This window comes from Staurois parvus, unplaced genomic scaffold (genome assembly GCF_062004578.1).
Source record: "Staurois parvus isolate SC_StPar_1 unplaced genomic scaffold, SC_StPar_1.0 ptg002174l, whole genome shotgun sequence".
NCBI classification, from domain to species: domain Eukaryota; kingdom Metazoa; phylum Chordata; class Amphibia; order Anura; family Ranidae; genus Staurois; species Staurois parvus.
This window is the reverse complement of record NW_028319970.1, coordinates 141138-156860: the sequence shown is the minus strand read 5'-3', so window position 1 is coordinate 156860 and position 15723 is coordinate 141138. Positions and strand designations below refer to the sequence as shown.

Sequence of the window (15723 nt, the reverse complement as noted above, 5' to 3'; positions counted from 1 at the left end):
ATAGATATGCTGGTAGGTGAATTGGCTCCTTTCTAAAGTGGCCCTAGTATGTGTACGTATGAATGTGAGTAAGGGACCTTAGATTGTAAGTGGCCCTAGTATGTGTATGTATGAATGTGTGTGATTGTAAGTGGCCCTAGTATGTGTATGTATGAATGTGTGTGATTGGAAGTGGCCCTAGTATGCGTATGTATGAATGTGTGTGATTGGAAGTGGCCCTAGTATGTGTATGTATGAATGTGTGTGATTGGAAGTGGCCCTAGTATGCGTATGTGAGAATGTGTGTGATTGTAAGTGGCCCTAGTATGTGTATGTATGAAAGTGTGTGATTGTAAGTGGCCCTAGTATGTGTATGTTGGTATGAAAGTGTGTGATTGTAAGTGGCCCTAGTATGTGTATGTATGCACGTGTGTGATTGTAAGTGGCCCTAGTATGTGTATGTATGCACGTGTGTGATTGTAAGTGGCCCTAGTATGTGTATGTATGAATGTGTGTGATTGTAAGTGGCCCTAGTATGTGTATGTATGAATGTGAGTTAGGGACCTTAGATTGTACGCCCCTTGAGGGTTAGGGACCTTAGATTGTACACCCCTTGAGGGTTAGGGACTGATGTGAATGTACAATATATATGTAAAGTGCTGCATAAACTGACAACACTATATAAGTACCTGAAATAAATACATATATAACATATAAATTATTTTTTTCCTGGAGTTCAGCTTTAAGTTTAACCTGGTTAGTGGCATTGATGATGTTAAGGAGGAAGTGCAGGTCACACAACATTGGGGCACCCACTCGTTTTTTGTTTTTATATTTACTTTCTTTATTTATACCATCATCTCTTTTTAGCGATTTACATTTGGTAGTTCACCAGACGAGGACCAAATAGAGAACATAAGATGTTTAATGAGGTTTTTCTTTCCCATTAGACTTTGCAATCTATTATCAGCAAACTCCCGTCAATGGCCTTCCATGCTAGCGAGCGACTTTCAGGCAGATCTGCGGGGGCTCGTTCTTGATTATATCAATAATCCAGTCGATGTAAATAGACACTTTGGTGTAGACTCCTGGCTTGTTTGGCTGTCCACATACAGGGTCTCCCCAAGATGTGATTCCTTGTAGGAATAAGTCACATATCAGGGGGCCTCCGGAGTCACCCTACAAAGAAATAGAGCACATGAGGAACAACAGCAAAATTAGATGATAAAGGATCTTCTGAGATAATATGGAATCTCTTTCCCATATGGAAGAAAACTATATCTGAAATATATTTAAAAAATATTCTTCCCAAATATATTGCCACATATTTGAAATGCTACAATTTTGGCCATATTCAATAAATATATATATATATATATATATACACACACACACATATATATATACATATATATATATATATATATGTGTATGTATACATATATATACGTATACATACATATGTATACATATATATATATATATGTATACATACTTATGTATACATATGTATGTATACATATATATATATATATATATATATATATATATATATATGTATGTATATATATTGCATTTTGAAATGCTTTTTAATTGCAAAATATATGAAAAATATTTTTAAAAATACATTTCAAATATACTGTATGTCTTTAAAAATACAATACATTTTTGGAATGCATTTACAAATATATGTAAAAAAATATATGTTAAAATCACTTTTTCATATGTTAAAAAAATCTGAAGAATATATTTTAAAAAAATATATATTTTTTTTTTAAATGTATTTTTTTAAATATATTCTTCAGATTTTTCTTCAGACACTTCTTTTTCACGGTTTAGAACATTTTTTTCATATTTTTTTTAATTAAAAAACAGGTGCCCCAACCCTAGAAAGAGGCAAGTTCTGCACACCAGGAGTGATGCTGATATTCCCATAGCATGAGAGCAACAGTCGTGGAGACCTTCTCTCACAATGATGCCCTCAATCAATTTAATAAACACCTTTAGCAATGCACATGACTGCAGTAACAACTTTTTGCAACTAGTTGCATATAAATCCCAATATTCCCAAGTACAGATAAAATTTGTGGCATTAGTGACATTAGTGGCATTAGTGGTAGTCTTAGGTTTTCCAAGTGAGCCCTTTTTGTGACCATCATTTGGCCTCCACCCAAGGCTAAAGAACTCCTGGGCTAAAAAAAACACGGCAGAGAAGCAGTTGACTCATGGCCATCTTATGGCTCAGATCAGTGGTGTATATAGGTTTTGTGCTGCCCTAGGCAACACAAAAATCAGCGCCCCCTGCAGAGAGAGCTTGACATTGACCAACAACACCCTTGACTCCCACCCGAGACAGCCTTCCACTACCACTGCCTCCCATACACCAGCCACCATCCCCCATGGCAAGAGAGAGAAAGACACCTTCACAGCTCCGGACATCCCCGGGAACGAGAGTTGGGCTGTGCATGCACCGTCATGAAACCCGCAACCTCTCTTGGAACCAGGGGCGGACTGACCATTTGGAAACTCGGGCACTGCCCGAGGGCCCGGGGTCAGTAGGAGGCCCCATGAGATGCCCCTGGTACCTTTTTCATAGGCTTTTTGAGTTTTGGCAAGGACACAGGGGCCCCATGATCCCCTATTGCCCGGGGGCCTCATGAGTTGTCAGTCCACCCCTGCTTGGAACCCACCAGGTTCCCATGTCGTGTGTGTCCCTTCTTCCATCCCTTCTTCTGAGGGTTAGTGCTGCCCGCCCCCCCCCCCCCCTGAAAAATAATGCCCTAGGCAAATGCCATTTTTGCCTTGTGGTAAATACACCCCTGGCTCAGATACCATGTAACCCATATTCCTGGTGTGCTGAGCTTGTATCTTTAGGAGATGGGCCACACTCTTTAAATGTAAAAACCTGGCAAGAGTCTTCTCCGCCTTCAAGGTTTCCGGCACACAGCATGTTGTCCGTCAGTGAATCATTGTCATAAAATCCTTTGCAGTCACTTGCAAGCACTGTGGTGACGTTCAGGCACATAAGGACATCCGAATATGTCTCTGAGAAACATAGAATTCATGTATTTGTAGAGTACTTTTAGGCTCAGGGCCAAGGCCATGGACATATTCTTGACTAAGTTGCACGGAAAAAGTCACAGGGATACTTCTAGGTCTGCTTCTTGACCAACTGAATATGGAACTACCATTCATCATCTTAGTCCAAATAATTGGACCCTTCAGTGGTTTGGCCCCGGAATCACTGTACCCCCCTTTCCTACCTTTGTCTATAAGAGATTATTGCAATAAGTAACAATGACTCAACCTGAATACAAGGGATTGGCCAGAATTACTTGATGACAATGAAGGAATCCTTGAAGCAAAATTAAAAAAATGGATTCGGAAATATCTGACCTCAGTATCTACAATTATGTAACCAATATTATCTACTTTATTTTAAAGTCTCACTTTACGAAAAATCCCAAGGTCAGCTGGAGCAGACCATATGGCGAGGGGAACTTATTTTACTTCCTAGGGACAATAGAAGGCCCACACCCAACAGATCCCATTTAGATGGAGTAACTTTTCACTCTATTAAACAGATTACCTCCTGGAGAAATGGTGGTCCCCCATCCTGAAATGATACAACTGGAGTTATCTGCCACTGCCTCGGTGGGTAAGGTGATAGTTTTCACGTAGTCATTAACCTCGGCTGGGGAGTTCAGTTTCAGGAGCATGATATCATTGTCATACGTGCTGGGGTCATAGCTGGAGTGGGAACACATCTTAACGGCATGTCGGTACTGTTCGGTTCCTTCATAGACCTGGCGATCATGATCTCCCAGAATTATTTGAATATTCCTAAAAAGCCGAAGTCATATGTGAGTCAAGTCATGTCTGAAATCATGTTAGAAAGTATTGACTCTGAGTAATAAGTAGACGTTTTCCATCTATAGACTTAGAAGCGTAGTATGATAGACCCACCTTTCTTTTGTTACTGGAAAGTTCATTATTTTCACTAAAATTTTGTACTTTTCCTATTTTCCTCAATCTGCCATCTCCGAAAAATGTTGATTCTGTGACAAACAGATATACGCTGCTCCCAAGTCCTTACTCCTAGGTCCCCTCTCCTGAGGGCTGGGTGCTGATGCCAAGCAAGGACTCACCCTATGCCTCAAATTTCAAGGCTAAACAAAAGTGCCAGTGGCAACTGCTGGTTGAAATTCATGGTGAAAAGCTTTATTAGTCTAGACAAGGGGTGTGAATTACATTTCAAGAGGTCTGGTCAGTTAAATTTTCTTCCAGAAGAGATCAGAATCTCATGTTTTTGCTGTAACTCATATATGTAGTAATTGTATATTTATGCCAAAAATGGACCCCCATCACAGTAGATTAGGTGACCCCATCAGAGTGCCCTACCTACACCAGATGTCCCCATCAGAGTGCCTCTTTACTTTAGGTGCCGCCATCAGAATGTCCCCCTACAATAGGTATCCCCATCAGAGTGCCCATTTACACACGGTCTCCCCATCAGAGTGGCCCCTTACATCAGGTGTCCCAAATAGAGTTCCTCCTTACAACAGGTGTCCCTATCAGAGTTCCCCCTTAAATCATGGGTCCCCATCACAGTGTCCCCTTAGATTAGGTGACCCCATCAGAGTGAACCCCCCCCCCACCTACACCAGATGTCCCCATCAGAGTGCCTATTTAAGTTAGGTGCCCCCATCAAAATGTCCCCCTACACTAGATATCCCCATTAGAGTGCCCATTTACACACGGTCTCCCCATCAGAGTGCTCCTTACATCAGGTGTCCCAATTAGAGTTCCTCCTTACAACAGGAGTTCCTATCAGAGTTCCCCCTTAAATCATGGGTCCCAATCACAGTGCCCCCTTACATAAGGTGCCCCATCATGATGCCCTCTTACATTAGGTATCCCAATCAGAGACCCCTTACATTAGGTGTCCCAGTCAGAGGTCCCCTTTACATCAGGTGTCCCTACAATGATGCCCTCTTACACTAAGTGTCCCCATCAGAGATCCCCTTACATCAGGTACTCCACCATGATGCCACCTTACATCAGGTGTCCCACTATGATGCCCCCTTACATCAGGTATCCTCATCATGATGCCCTCTTACATTAGGTATTCCCATCAGAAATCCCCTTATATCAGGTGTCTCCATCATCATGCCACCTTACATCAGGAGCCCCACAATGATGCCCTCTTACATCATGTGTCCCCATCATAATTCCCTCTTACATCAGGTCTCCCCATTGAAGTGTCTCCTTAAATTAGGTGTCCCTAACAGAGTGCCCTCATGCTGTACATCATGTCATTGGTTGTTAGGATGCCACTGGTTCTAGCAATAAATGACTGCAGACAATGGGGGAACTGGCTGGCTGGCTGGCTGGCTGGCAGTTCATATAGGACAATCACCCTGTCCAGATCTGGACTGCAGTCCACCATTCAGTGATTGGCTGGTCTAGAAAAACATGATGCCCTACCTGACACCACCTCTTCCTGCATTTCACCCAAAGACTCAGGCAAAAATAAAAACCTAGAAGAGGTTCTAATCCTTCTCCACTCTATTTAAAACTAGAAAATTGTTTGAGCTGATTACTAATTTACATTTTATACAAAGAGAAGGGCATTGAATACTTACGACATTTTGCAGTGAGCCGCCGTCAGTACCCAACTCTCATTTATAAGGATCCCACCACAGATAAACTTGTCAAAGTAATACAGAGCCACCTGCCATGGCTGGGAATACAGGATACATTCTTCTCCCCCTATGATCCGTCCAATGGAGGAGGATTCAACTGGCGGAAATAGAACTATAAAAGGGAAAAGCTCAAAACAATGCTGGACAACTAATTGGGAATTTACCGCAACTAAAGGGGCCCAAGAATTCTATGACTTTCATTCCTCCTCCTTCCTCCCCACTTTCTCCTCTCCTTTCCTTTCTTTTCCTTTCCTTCCTTATTCTTCCTTCTCTTCTTTCCCGTCCTTCCTTTTATTTCATTCCTCATTCTTCCTCCTCATGTTCTTTTCTTTCCTTTTCATTACCTTTCCTTCTTCCTTTCTTCCTTTTCAGTCATCTTTTTTTTGCATCCTCTTCCTTTCTTTTTTCTTTCTTTCCCTTCTCCTTCACCCTTCCCTTCCTACCTTCCTTACTTTTCACTCTTCTTACTATCATCCATCTTTCCTTTCTTCCTCCTTTACCACCCACCTTTCTTTCTTTCTTTCTTTCTTTCTTTCTTTCTTTCTTTCTTTCCTTCCTTCCTTCCTTCCTTCCTTCCTTCCTTCCTTCCTTCCTTCCTTCCTTCCTTCCTTTCCTTTCCTTTCCTTTCCTTTCCTTTATCCTTTCTTCTCTTTTATTCTTTTCTTTTCTTCCTTCCATATTAGCAGTCATGTGTCCATTAGTATACCTGGTCTACCTATAGATGGCACCTTCATTGGTCAGGTTGGAAGCCAGTTACTCTGACTCCTGTACATCTCATCCCTCCTCACCTGCCACCCCAGCAATGCAGCCACCAGAAGCATGCTTTCCTTTCCTTTTTCCTTTCCTTTTTCCTTTCCTTTTCCCTTTCCCTGTCCCTTTTCCTTTTCCTTTCCTTCCCTTCCTTCCTTTATTCCTCCTTCTCTTCTTTCCCTTCCTTCCTTTTTTTCATTCCTCATTCTTCCTCCTCATTTTTTTTCTTTTCTTTCCTTTTCATTACCTTTCTTTCCTTCCTTCCTTCCTTCCTTCCTTCCTTCCTTCCTTCCTTCCTTCCTTCCTTCCTTCCTACCTTCCTTCCTTGCTTTCTTGCTTTTCAGTCATCTTTTTTCCCATCTTCTTCCTTTCTTTCTCCTTTCATTTCCTTTTCCTTCCCCTTTCCCTCCCTCCCTTCCTTTTCAGGTCTCTTACTTTCATCCATCTTTCCTTTCTTCCTACTTTCCTTTACCACTCACCTTTCTTTTCTTCCTTCCTTCCTCCTTCATTTCTTCCTTCTTTCCTCCCTTTCCTTTCCTTTCTTTCCTTTCCCTTCTCTTCTTCTCTTTTATTCTTTTCTTTTCTTCCTTCCATCTTAGCAGTCATGTGTCAGTTAGTATACCTGGTCTACCTATAAAGGGCACCTTCCTCGGTCAAGTTTTCCTTCCCCTTCCCCTTCCTTTCCCCTTCCTTTTCAGTCCTCTTACTTTCATCCACCTTTCCTTTCTTTTCCTTTCCTTTCCTTTCCTCCCTTCTTCTCTTTCATGCCTTTATTTTCTTCCCTCCATCTTAGCAGTCATGTGTCAGTTAGTATACCCGATCTACCTATAGAGGGCACCTTCATCGGTCAGGTTGGAAGCCCTTTAGTCTGACTCCTGCACATCTCATCCCTCCTCACCTGCCATCCCCAGCAATGCAGCCACCAGAAGCATGATCATCTCTCTCTCTCCAGATGTTTACAGCAATTCTGCACAGACCATGCTACTTAACCAGAGCTTTGATTACTCCATGAATTATTAACATGATAGAACTTGAGCTTTGGATGCATGCACTGGAAGCGGGAATGTGCCAAAACCCATCAGTCCCTAAGACAAATCTACATCATAAAATGTGAGGGGAGTTATGCAATCTAGAGTCCCTGAGCAATACAAGAAGTTGGCCTTTGACCTGCCACCAGTATACACACCTAGATAAAATACAGTTTTCAGGTGGAGTTGCCTTTTAATTTCTGCAAACCACAAATCTAGAGACTGCACCTCTCACTCTATCACTAAGTCTTGAACACACACCTGGGGAATTACTGGCTCAGCCGGACAGGTTTTCCCACCTGCTGCTTTCCCAGGGTCTGTTAAACACGAGTGTGACCACGTTCAAGGTCCCAGGATAGAGAGTTGGCACAAGAATAAGGCTCAGTGTACACAGAACCCAGCCGAGATATATACAGGTGGGATGGAAGAGGGTGTCAGTGATATAATGTACACGAGATCCATGAAATAAACACTCAATTCCTCAACCTCCCACATTACATAATCTGGGACTTCTTCCTCTTAACAGGAAACAATTGCTCAAGCAAACAGCACTTCATACACGTCAACAGTCCACCTATCACAACGCTGTCATTAAGTGGCCCTACCATTCACTTTACAAGTCTTCATGAAGACGTTCCTGCCATGGCACAACATACAGGAACCTGTATCACTCCAATAGGTTTGCTCACAAGGATAAAGTTCGATCTTCATGCTGGGAGAAGGTGTTCCCTGTTGAACATGCTAGAAGGGAAGAGGGGTGCGCTGTCCAGCCTTCGAGGAGGGAAGAGGAGTGTCCTTTCTGACCTTCGTGCAGGGAGGAGGGGTGCCCTGTCTGACCTTCAAGGAAGGAGGAGTGGTACCCTGTCCAACCTCCAAAGAGGGAGGAAGGGCACCCTGTCTGACCTCAGGGGAGGGAGAGGGGTGCCCTAACTGACCTTCATGCAGGGAGAAGGGGTTCCCTGTTTAACATGCTAGGAGGGAGAAGGGATGCGCTGTCCAGTCTTTGAGGAGGGAAGAGGAGTGTCGTTTCTGACCTTCATGCAGGGAGGAGGGGTGCCCTGTCTGACCTCAGGGGAGGGAGAGGGGAGCCCTATCTGACCTTCATGCAGGGAGGAGGAGGGCCCTGCCCAACTTCCGTGGAGGGGGACCCTGTCTGACCTCCAAGGAAGGAGGAGTGGTACCCTATCCAACCCTCAAGAAGGGAGCAAGGGCACCCTGTCTGACCTCAGGGGAGGGAGAGGGGTGCCCTAACTGGCCTTCATGCAGGGAGAAGGGGTTCCCTGTTTAACATGCTAGGAGGGAGGAGGGGTGCGCTGTCCAGCCTTCGAGGAGGGAAGAGGAGTGTCCTTTCTGATCTTCGTGCAGGGAGGAGGGGTGCCCTGTCTGACCTTCAAGGAAGTATGAGTGGTGCCCTGTCCAACCTCCAAGGAGGGAGGAAGAGCACCTTGTCAGACCTCAGGGGAGGGAGAGGGGTGCCCTAACTGACCTTCATGCAGGGAGGAGGAGTGCCGTGTCCAACTTCTGAGGAGGGGGACCCTGTCTGACCTCTAAGGAAGGAGGAGTGGTACCCTGTCTGACCTCCAAGGAAGGAGGAAGGGAACCCTGTCTCACCTCAGGGGAGGGAGAGGGGTGCCCTAACTGACCTTCATGCAGGGAGGAGGGGTTCCCTGTTTAACATGCTAGGAGGGAGGAGCTGTGTGCTGTCCAGTCTTCAAGGAGGGAAGAGGAGTGTCCTTTCTGATCTTTATGCAGGGAGGAGTGGTGCCCTGCCCAACCTGCAAGGAGGGAGGAAGGGCACCCTGTCTGACCTCAGGGGAGGGAGAGGGGTGCCCTAACTGACCTTCATTCAGGGAGGAGGGGTGCCCTGTCCAACCTACCTTCAAGGAGGGAGGAAGGGTGTTCTTTCTAATCTTTGTACAGGAAGGAGGGGACCCTGTCCAACTTCCGAGGAGGGGGACCCTGTCTGACCTCCAAGGTAGGAGGAGTGATATCCTATCCAACCTCATAGGAGGGAGGAAGGCTACCTGTCTGACCTCCAAAGAGTGAGGAGGGGTGCCTGGTCTGACTTTCATGCAGGGAGGAGGAGTTCCCTGTTCAAACTCTGAGAAGGGAGGAGGGGTGCCCTGTCCAACCTCCAAGGAGGGAGAAGGGATGGCTTCTCCAACCTCTGGGGAGGGAGGAAGGGTGCCCTGTTTGACCTCCGAGGAGTGGTGCCTGGTCTGCCCTTCATGGGGGGTGTAGGGGTGCCCTGTCTTACCTCAAAGGAGGGAGAAGGGATGGCTTTCATACTCACCGTAAAATCATTTTCTTGGAGCCTATAGAGGAGCACAGAATTGCCCCAGTTTGGAGTCTGGAGACCGCTGATCTAGATGGATCACATACTGCGTTGTTGCTACCTTTTTTTATTTAAATGATAATAAAAATATTGAAAGTAAAAAAAAAAAAAAAAAAGTCATACCCGCCGTAAAATAATTTTCTTGGAGCCTATAGAGAGGCACAGAATTGCCCCAGTTTGGAGTCTGGAGACCGCTGATCTAGATGGATCACATATTGCATTGCTGCTACCTTTTTTATTTAAATGAGAATAAATATATTGAAAGTAAAAAAAATCAAAATTCATACCAGCCACAAAAATCATTTTCTTGGAGCCTATAGAGGTACACAGAGTTTCCCCAGTTTGGAGTCTGGAGACCGCTGATCTAGATGGATCACATACTGCATTGCTGCTACCTTTTTTTATTTAAATGATAATAAATATATTGAAAGTAAAAAAAAAAAAAAATGTCATACCCGCCGTAAAATAATTTTCTTGGAGCCTATAGAGGGGCACAGAATTGTAAAATACTTTATAACAAGTGTGTTAGGCAGACTATTTTACAATCCTGTGTCCCTTAATAGGCCCCAAGAAAAAGATTAAAAATTTTAAAAAAATTAAAAAAAAAAAGTATTCCATCTGTAGCTGCAGGAGCCTCTGAGAAAAACAAAATGAAAATGGAATTTTTTTCTCTTTATTTTGTGTAGGACCCGGACACAATTGTTCTGATTCACACCAGCCACTTGAGAGTTGGATGTATCGTGTTTACTCAGCTAAGGACAGGAGAATATTTATTTATACCGTGAAATAGATCTGACTCATTACTAAGTCTATAACGGATTCCGTAAGCTCTTGTGTATCAATGCGACTCTGAATGTAACACGCCGATCTGTCAAAGTTCTCAGTGAGGAAAGAAGAAAGTCAAACACCATGGAATTAAAGGATAAGTACGATATTTGGATAAATAGGAACTCCCGCCAACATCGCGGTGCTTGCGTACACAACACAGGCACCATTAAAGAGACAATAAATATTTTTTAGAGTTTCCTAACCTTGGATCAGCAGTTTGGTGTGAACCAAGAAAGAAACTTGGATTGCAACTTGATTAATAAAAAAAAAAAACAATTTAATTCATTGTAAAAAAAAAAATAAAAATAAAAAAATTAATTCATTGGTAAAAAAAAAAAAAAAAGAACAAATTTATTTTTTATTGTATATTGTATTTTAACAGCTTTTAAAAGTCTTGATTTACGAAAGGGTAATTTTACGATGCGTTATCCCTTTTTATATTTATCTGTGTGCATCGCACGCTATATAAAAACATAATAAGGAAATTGCATGCAGTACAGAGAGATAAATGAAAGCAGCGCCTTTACTGCATCCGAGTTTACTCCAGACTTCAAATGAAAAATAAGCGGCAGTATTTACTGAGCTGTCCGGTGCTGATCTTGCTTCCTACAGATCTGGCCTTGGGTAGTTAAATTTTTATTTTTTTTTTATTTAATTTATTTTATTTTTTTTTACTGCTTAAAAGGCACATCGCCCTCCAGGGATAGCAGCGAAGGATGACAAGTATAAAATCCTATAATAAAAAAAAAATGTAATTATATTTTTATTTATTTGTGTTAGATTGTAAGCTCTAACGAGGGCCCTCTGATTCCTCCTGTAGTAATTTGTATTTTAATTGTACTTTCTGCCCTTATGGTGTACACCGCTGCGTAAACTGTTGGTGCCATATAAATCCTGCATAATAATAATAATAATAATTATACAATTTTTTTTTTGTTTTACTGCTTAAAAGGGACAGCAGCGAAGGATAACAAGTATAAAAGCCTAAAATAAAAAACATTTTTAATTATACTTTTATTTATTTGTCTTAGATTGTAAGCCCTCTGATTCCTCCTGTATTAATTTGTATTTTAATTCTACTGTCTACCCTTATGGTGTACAGTGCTGCGTAAACTGTTGGTGCCATATAAATCCTGCATAATAATAATAATAATAATTATACAATATTTTGGGGGGTTTTTTGTTTTACTGCTTAAAAGGTACGCTGCCCTCCAGGGACAACTGTGAAGGATGACAAGTATAAAAGCCTATTAAAAAAAAAATGTTTATTAATTATATTTTTATTTATTTGTCTTAGTTTGTAAACTCTAATGAGGGTCCTCTGATTCCTCCTGTATTCATTTATATTTTAATTCTACTGTCTACCCTTATGTTGCAAAGAGCTGCGTAAACCGTTGGTGCCATATAAATCCTTCATAATAATAATTATACAATATTTTTTTTTTTTGTTTTACTGCTTAAAAGGTACGCCGCCCTCCAGGGACAGCAGTGAAGGATGACAAATATAAAAGCCTATAATAACAATTTTTATTAATTATATTTTTATTTATTTGTCTTAGATTGTAAGCCCTCTGATTCCTCCTGTATTCATTAATATTTTAATTATACTGTCTACCCTTATGGTGTAAAGAGCTGCGTAACTGTTGGTGCCATATAAATCCTGCATAATAATAATAATAATTATACAATATTTTTTTTTTTTTTTTTTTTTTTACTGCTTAAAAGGCACGCCGCCCTCCAGGGACAGCAGTGAAGGATGACAAGTATAAAAGAATATAATAACAATTTTTATTAATTATATTTGTATTTATTTGTCTTAGATTGTAAGCCCTCTGATTCCTCTTGTATTCATTTATATTTTAATTCTACTGTCTACCCTTATGTTGTAAAGAGCTGAGTAAACTGTTGGTGCCATATAAATCCTGCATAATAATAATAATAATTATACAATTTTTTTTTGTTTTTATTTGTTTTACTGCTTAAAAGGCACGCCGCCCTCCAGGGACAGCAGCGAAGGATGACAAGTATAAAAGCCTATAATCATTTTTATTGATTATATTTTTATTTATTTGTCTTAGATTGTAAGCTCTAACGAGGGTCCTCTGATTCCTCCTGTATTAATTTGTATTTTAATTCTACTGTCTGCCCTTATGGTGTACAGCGCTGCGTCAACTGTTGGTTCCATATAAATCATGCATAATAATAATAATAATTATACAATATTTTTTTTGTTTTGTTTTGCTGCATAAAAGGTACGCTGCCCTCCAGGGACAGCAGCGAAGGATGACAAGTATAAAAGCCTATAATAAAAAAAAATGTATTAATTATATTTTTATTTATTTGTCTTAGATTGTAAGCTCTAAACAGGGTCCTCTGGTTTCTTCTGTATTAATTTGTATTCTAATTCTACTTTCTACCCTTATGTTGTACAGCGCTGTGTAAACTGTTGGTGCCATATAAATCATGCATAATAATAATAATAATTATACAATTTTTTTTTTTTTTTTTTTTTTACTGCTTAAAAGGTACGCTGCCCTCCAGGGACAGCAGTGAAGGATGACAAGTATAAAAGCCTATAATAAAAAAAAATTTAAATTATATTTTTATTTATTTGTCTTAGATTATAAGCTCTAACGAGGGTCCTCTGATTCCTCCTGTATTAATTTGTATTTTAATTGTACTGTCTGCCCATATGGTGTAAAGCGCTGCGTAAACTGTTGGTGCCAAATAAATCCTGTATAATAATAATAATTATACAATATTTTTTTTTTACTGCTTAAAAGGCACGCCGCCCTCCAGGGACAGCAGTGAAGGATGACAAGTATAAAAGAATATAATAACAATTTTTATTAATTATATTTGTATTTATTTGTCTTAGATTGTAAGCTCTCTGATTCCTCCTGTATTAATTTATATTTTAATTCTACTGTCTACCCTTATGTTGTACAGTGCTGCGTAAACTGTTGGTGCCATATAAATCATGCATAATAATAATAATAATAATAATTATACAATATTTTTTTTTTTTTTTTTTTTACTGCTTAAAAGGTACGCTGCCCTCCAGGGACAGCAGTGAAGGATGACACATATAAAAGCCTATAATAACAATTTTTATTAATTATATTTTTATTTATTTGTCTTAGATTGTAAGCCCTCTGATTCCTCCTGTATTCATTTATATTTTAATTCTACTGTCTGCCCTTATGGTGTACAGCGCTGCGTAAACTGTTGGTGCCATATAAATCATGCATAATAATAATAATAATAATTATACAATATTTTTTTTTTTTTGGTTTTACTGCATAAAAGGTACGCTGCCCTCCAGGGACAGCAGTAAAGGATGACAAGTATAAAAGCCTATAATAAAAAATTTTTTATTAATTATATTTTTATTTATTTGTCTTAGATTGTAAGCTCTAATGAGGGCCCTCTGATTTCTTCTGTATTCATTTGTATTTTAATTGTACTGTCTGCCCATATGGTGTAAAGCGCTGCGTAAACTGTTGGTGCCAAATAAATCCTGTATAATAATAATAATAATTATACAATATTTTTTTTGGTTTTACTGCTTAAAAGGCATGCCGCACTCCAGGGACAGCAGCGAAGGATAACAAGTATAAATTCATAATAATAATTATACAATATTTTTAACCGCTTTTAAAAAAAAAACAAAAAAAAAACAATGTTCGACTGATGGACTATTATAGATTGATTGGTATTAAATCTTTATTGGTTGTGTGGTTGTTCTGCCTATCTTACTGCCTACCTCATTCACGTACTTGAACTTTATTTTTCTATGATTTTGTTTTATAATACTGTTTATTACTTATTTGCCTTTTTCTTGATGTATACTATACCTCATGAAGTGTCTTAGTAGCAGGAAATCTGGTTAAAAATACATTTTAAAAAGAAAACGAATGCAGCCACCACATCTAACGAAAGGTAAACTGCAATATATTACATTGTTGCTATTTTGTTTAGAGATACTTTAAATGTATGACCCTGGGAAGATATTTTTTTAAATTAATTTACTTCCTCAAATTGCTGTAGCCGAAAAAAAAAAAAAAAGAATTAAGCTATACAGACATTGATATTCAAACAACCAAATCCCATCACTGTTCTCAAATATTTTATTAAGCTTTGTTGTTATACCCAGAAGTAGGTAAACAGTAATTTTAGATGTTAGCTGTCCAAATAATGATTATGGGATTGAAGTGGAATGGACAGCTCTAGATGATGCCTGAAATAATCTCTGTATGGTTAGACAACTGGAACTGCATCCACTTCCTGACTTTGTTATATGTTAAAAAAAATCGGAAGAATATATTTAAAAATATATATATATATTTTTTTTAAATTATATATTTTTTAAATACATTCTTCAGATTTTTTTAACATATAAAAAAGTCATTTCAACATATATTGTTACATATATTTGTAAATACATTCCAAAAATGTAGATTTGTATTTTTAAAGACATACAGTATATTTTATATTATATATATATATTCTCATATGGAAGAAAAATATATTTGAAATGCATTTTAAAAATATTCTTCCCAAATATTTGAAATGCTACAATTTTGGCCATATTCAATATATTTTAAAATATATTTCAATACACACATATATATATATATATATATATATATATATATATATATATATATATATATATTCTTCCCAAATATATTGACATATATTTAAAATGCTACAATTTTGGCCATATTCTATATATTTTAAAATATATTTCAATACACATATATATATATATACATTCTTCCCAAATATACTGACATATATTTAAAATGCTACAATTTTGGCCATATTCTATATATTTTAAAATATATTTCAATACACACACACACACAGATATATATATATATATATATATATATTCTTCCCAAATATATTGACATCTATAAGAAATGCTACAATTTTGGCCATATTCTATATATTTTAAAATATATTTCAATACACACACACACATATATATATATATATATATATATATATATATATATATATATATATATATGGCCAAAATTGTAGCATTTCAATTATATGTCAATATATTTGGGAAGAATATTTTTAAAAT

General features: G+C 38.8%; 1 protein-coding gene across 1 annotated transcript; it reads right to left on the bottom strand.

Moving 5' to 3' along the window:
- Positions 1-798: 798 nt before the first annotated feature.
- On the bottom strand, positions 799-5749 carry LOC149432281 (cationic trypsin-3-like). The gene is made up of 4 exons (XM_089665296.1): positions 5625-5749; positions 3569-3822; positions 2885-3024; positions 799-1158 (listed from the first exon to the last, which is right to left on the bottom strand). The coding sequence occupies exons 1-4, from the start codon at positions 5627-5629 to the stop codon at positions 976-978; spliced, it is 582 nt and encodes a 193-aa protein (XP_089521422.1). The 5' UTR covers positions 5630-5749; the 3' UTR covers positions 799-975.
- Positions 5750-15723: the final 9974 nt, after the last annotated feature.

Coding starts and splice junctions, on each gene's coding strand:
- LOC149432281 (XM_089665296.1), bottom strand. Junction 3,025..3,568: donor GACCACCATTTCTCCAGGAG/GTAATCTGTTTA, acceptor TATGTTTCTCAG/AGACATATTCGGATGTCCTT. Junction 1,159..2,884: donor GCGGAGAAGACTCTTGCCAG/GTTTTTACATTT, acceptor ATTTCTTTGTAG/GGTGACTCCGGAGGCCCCCT.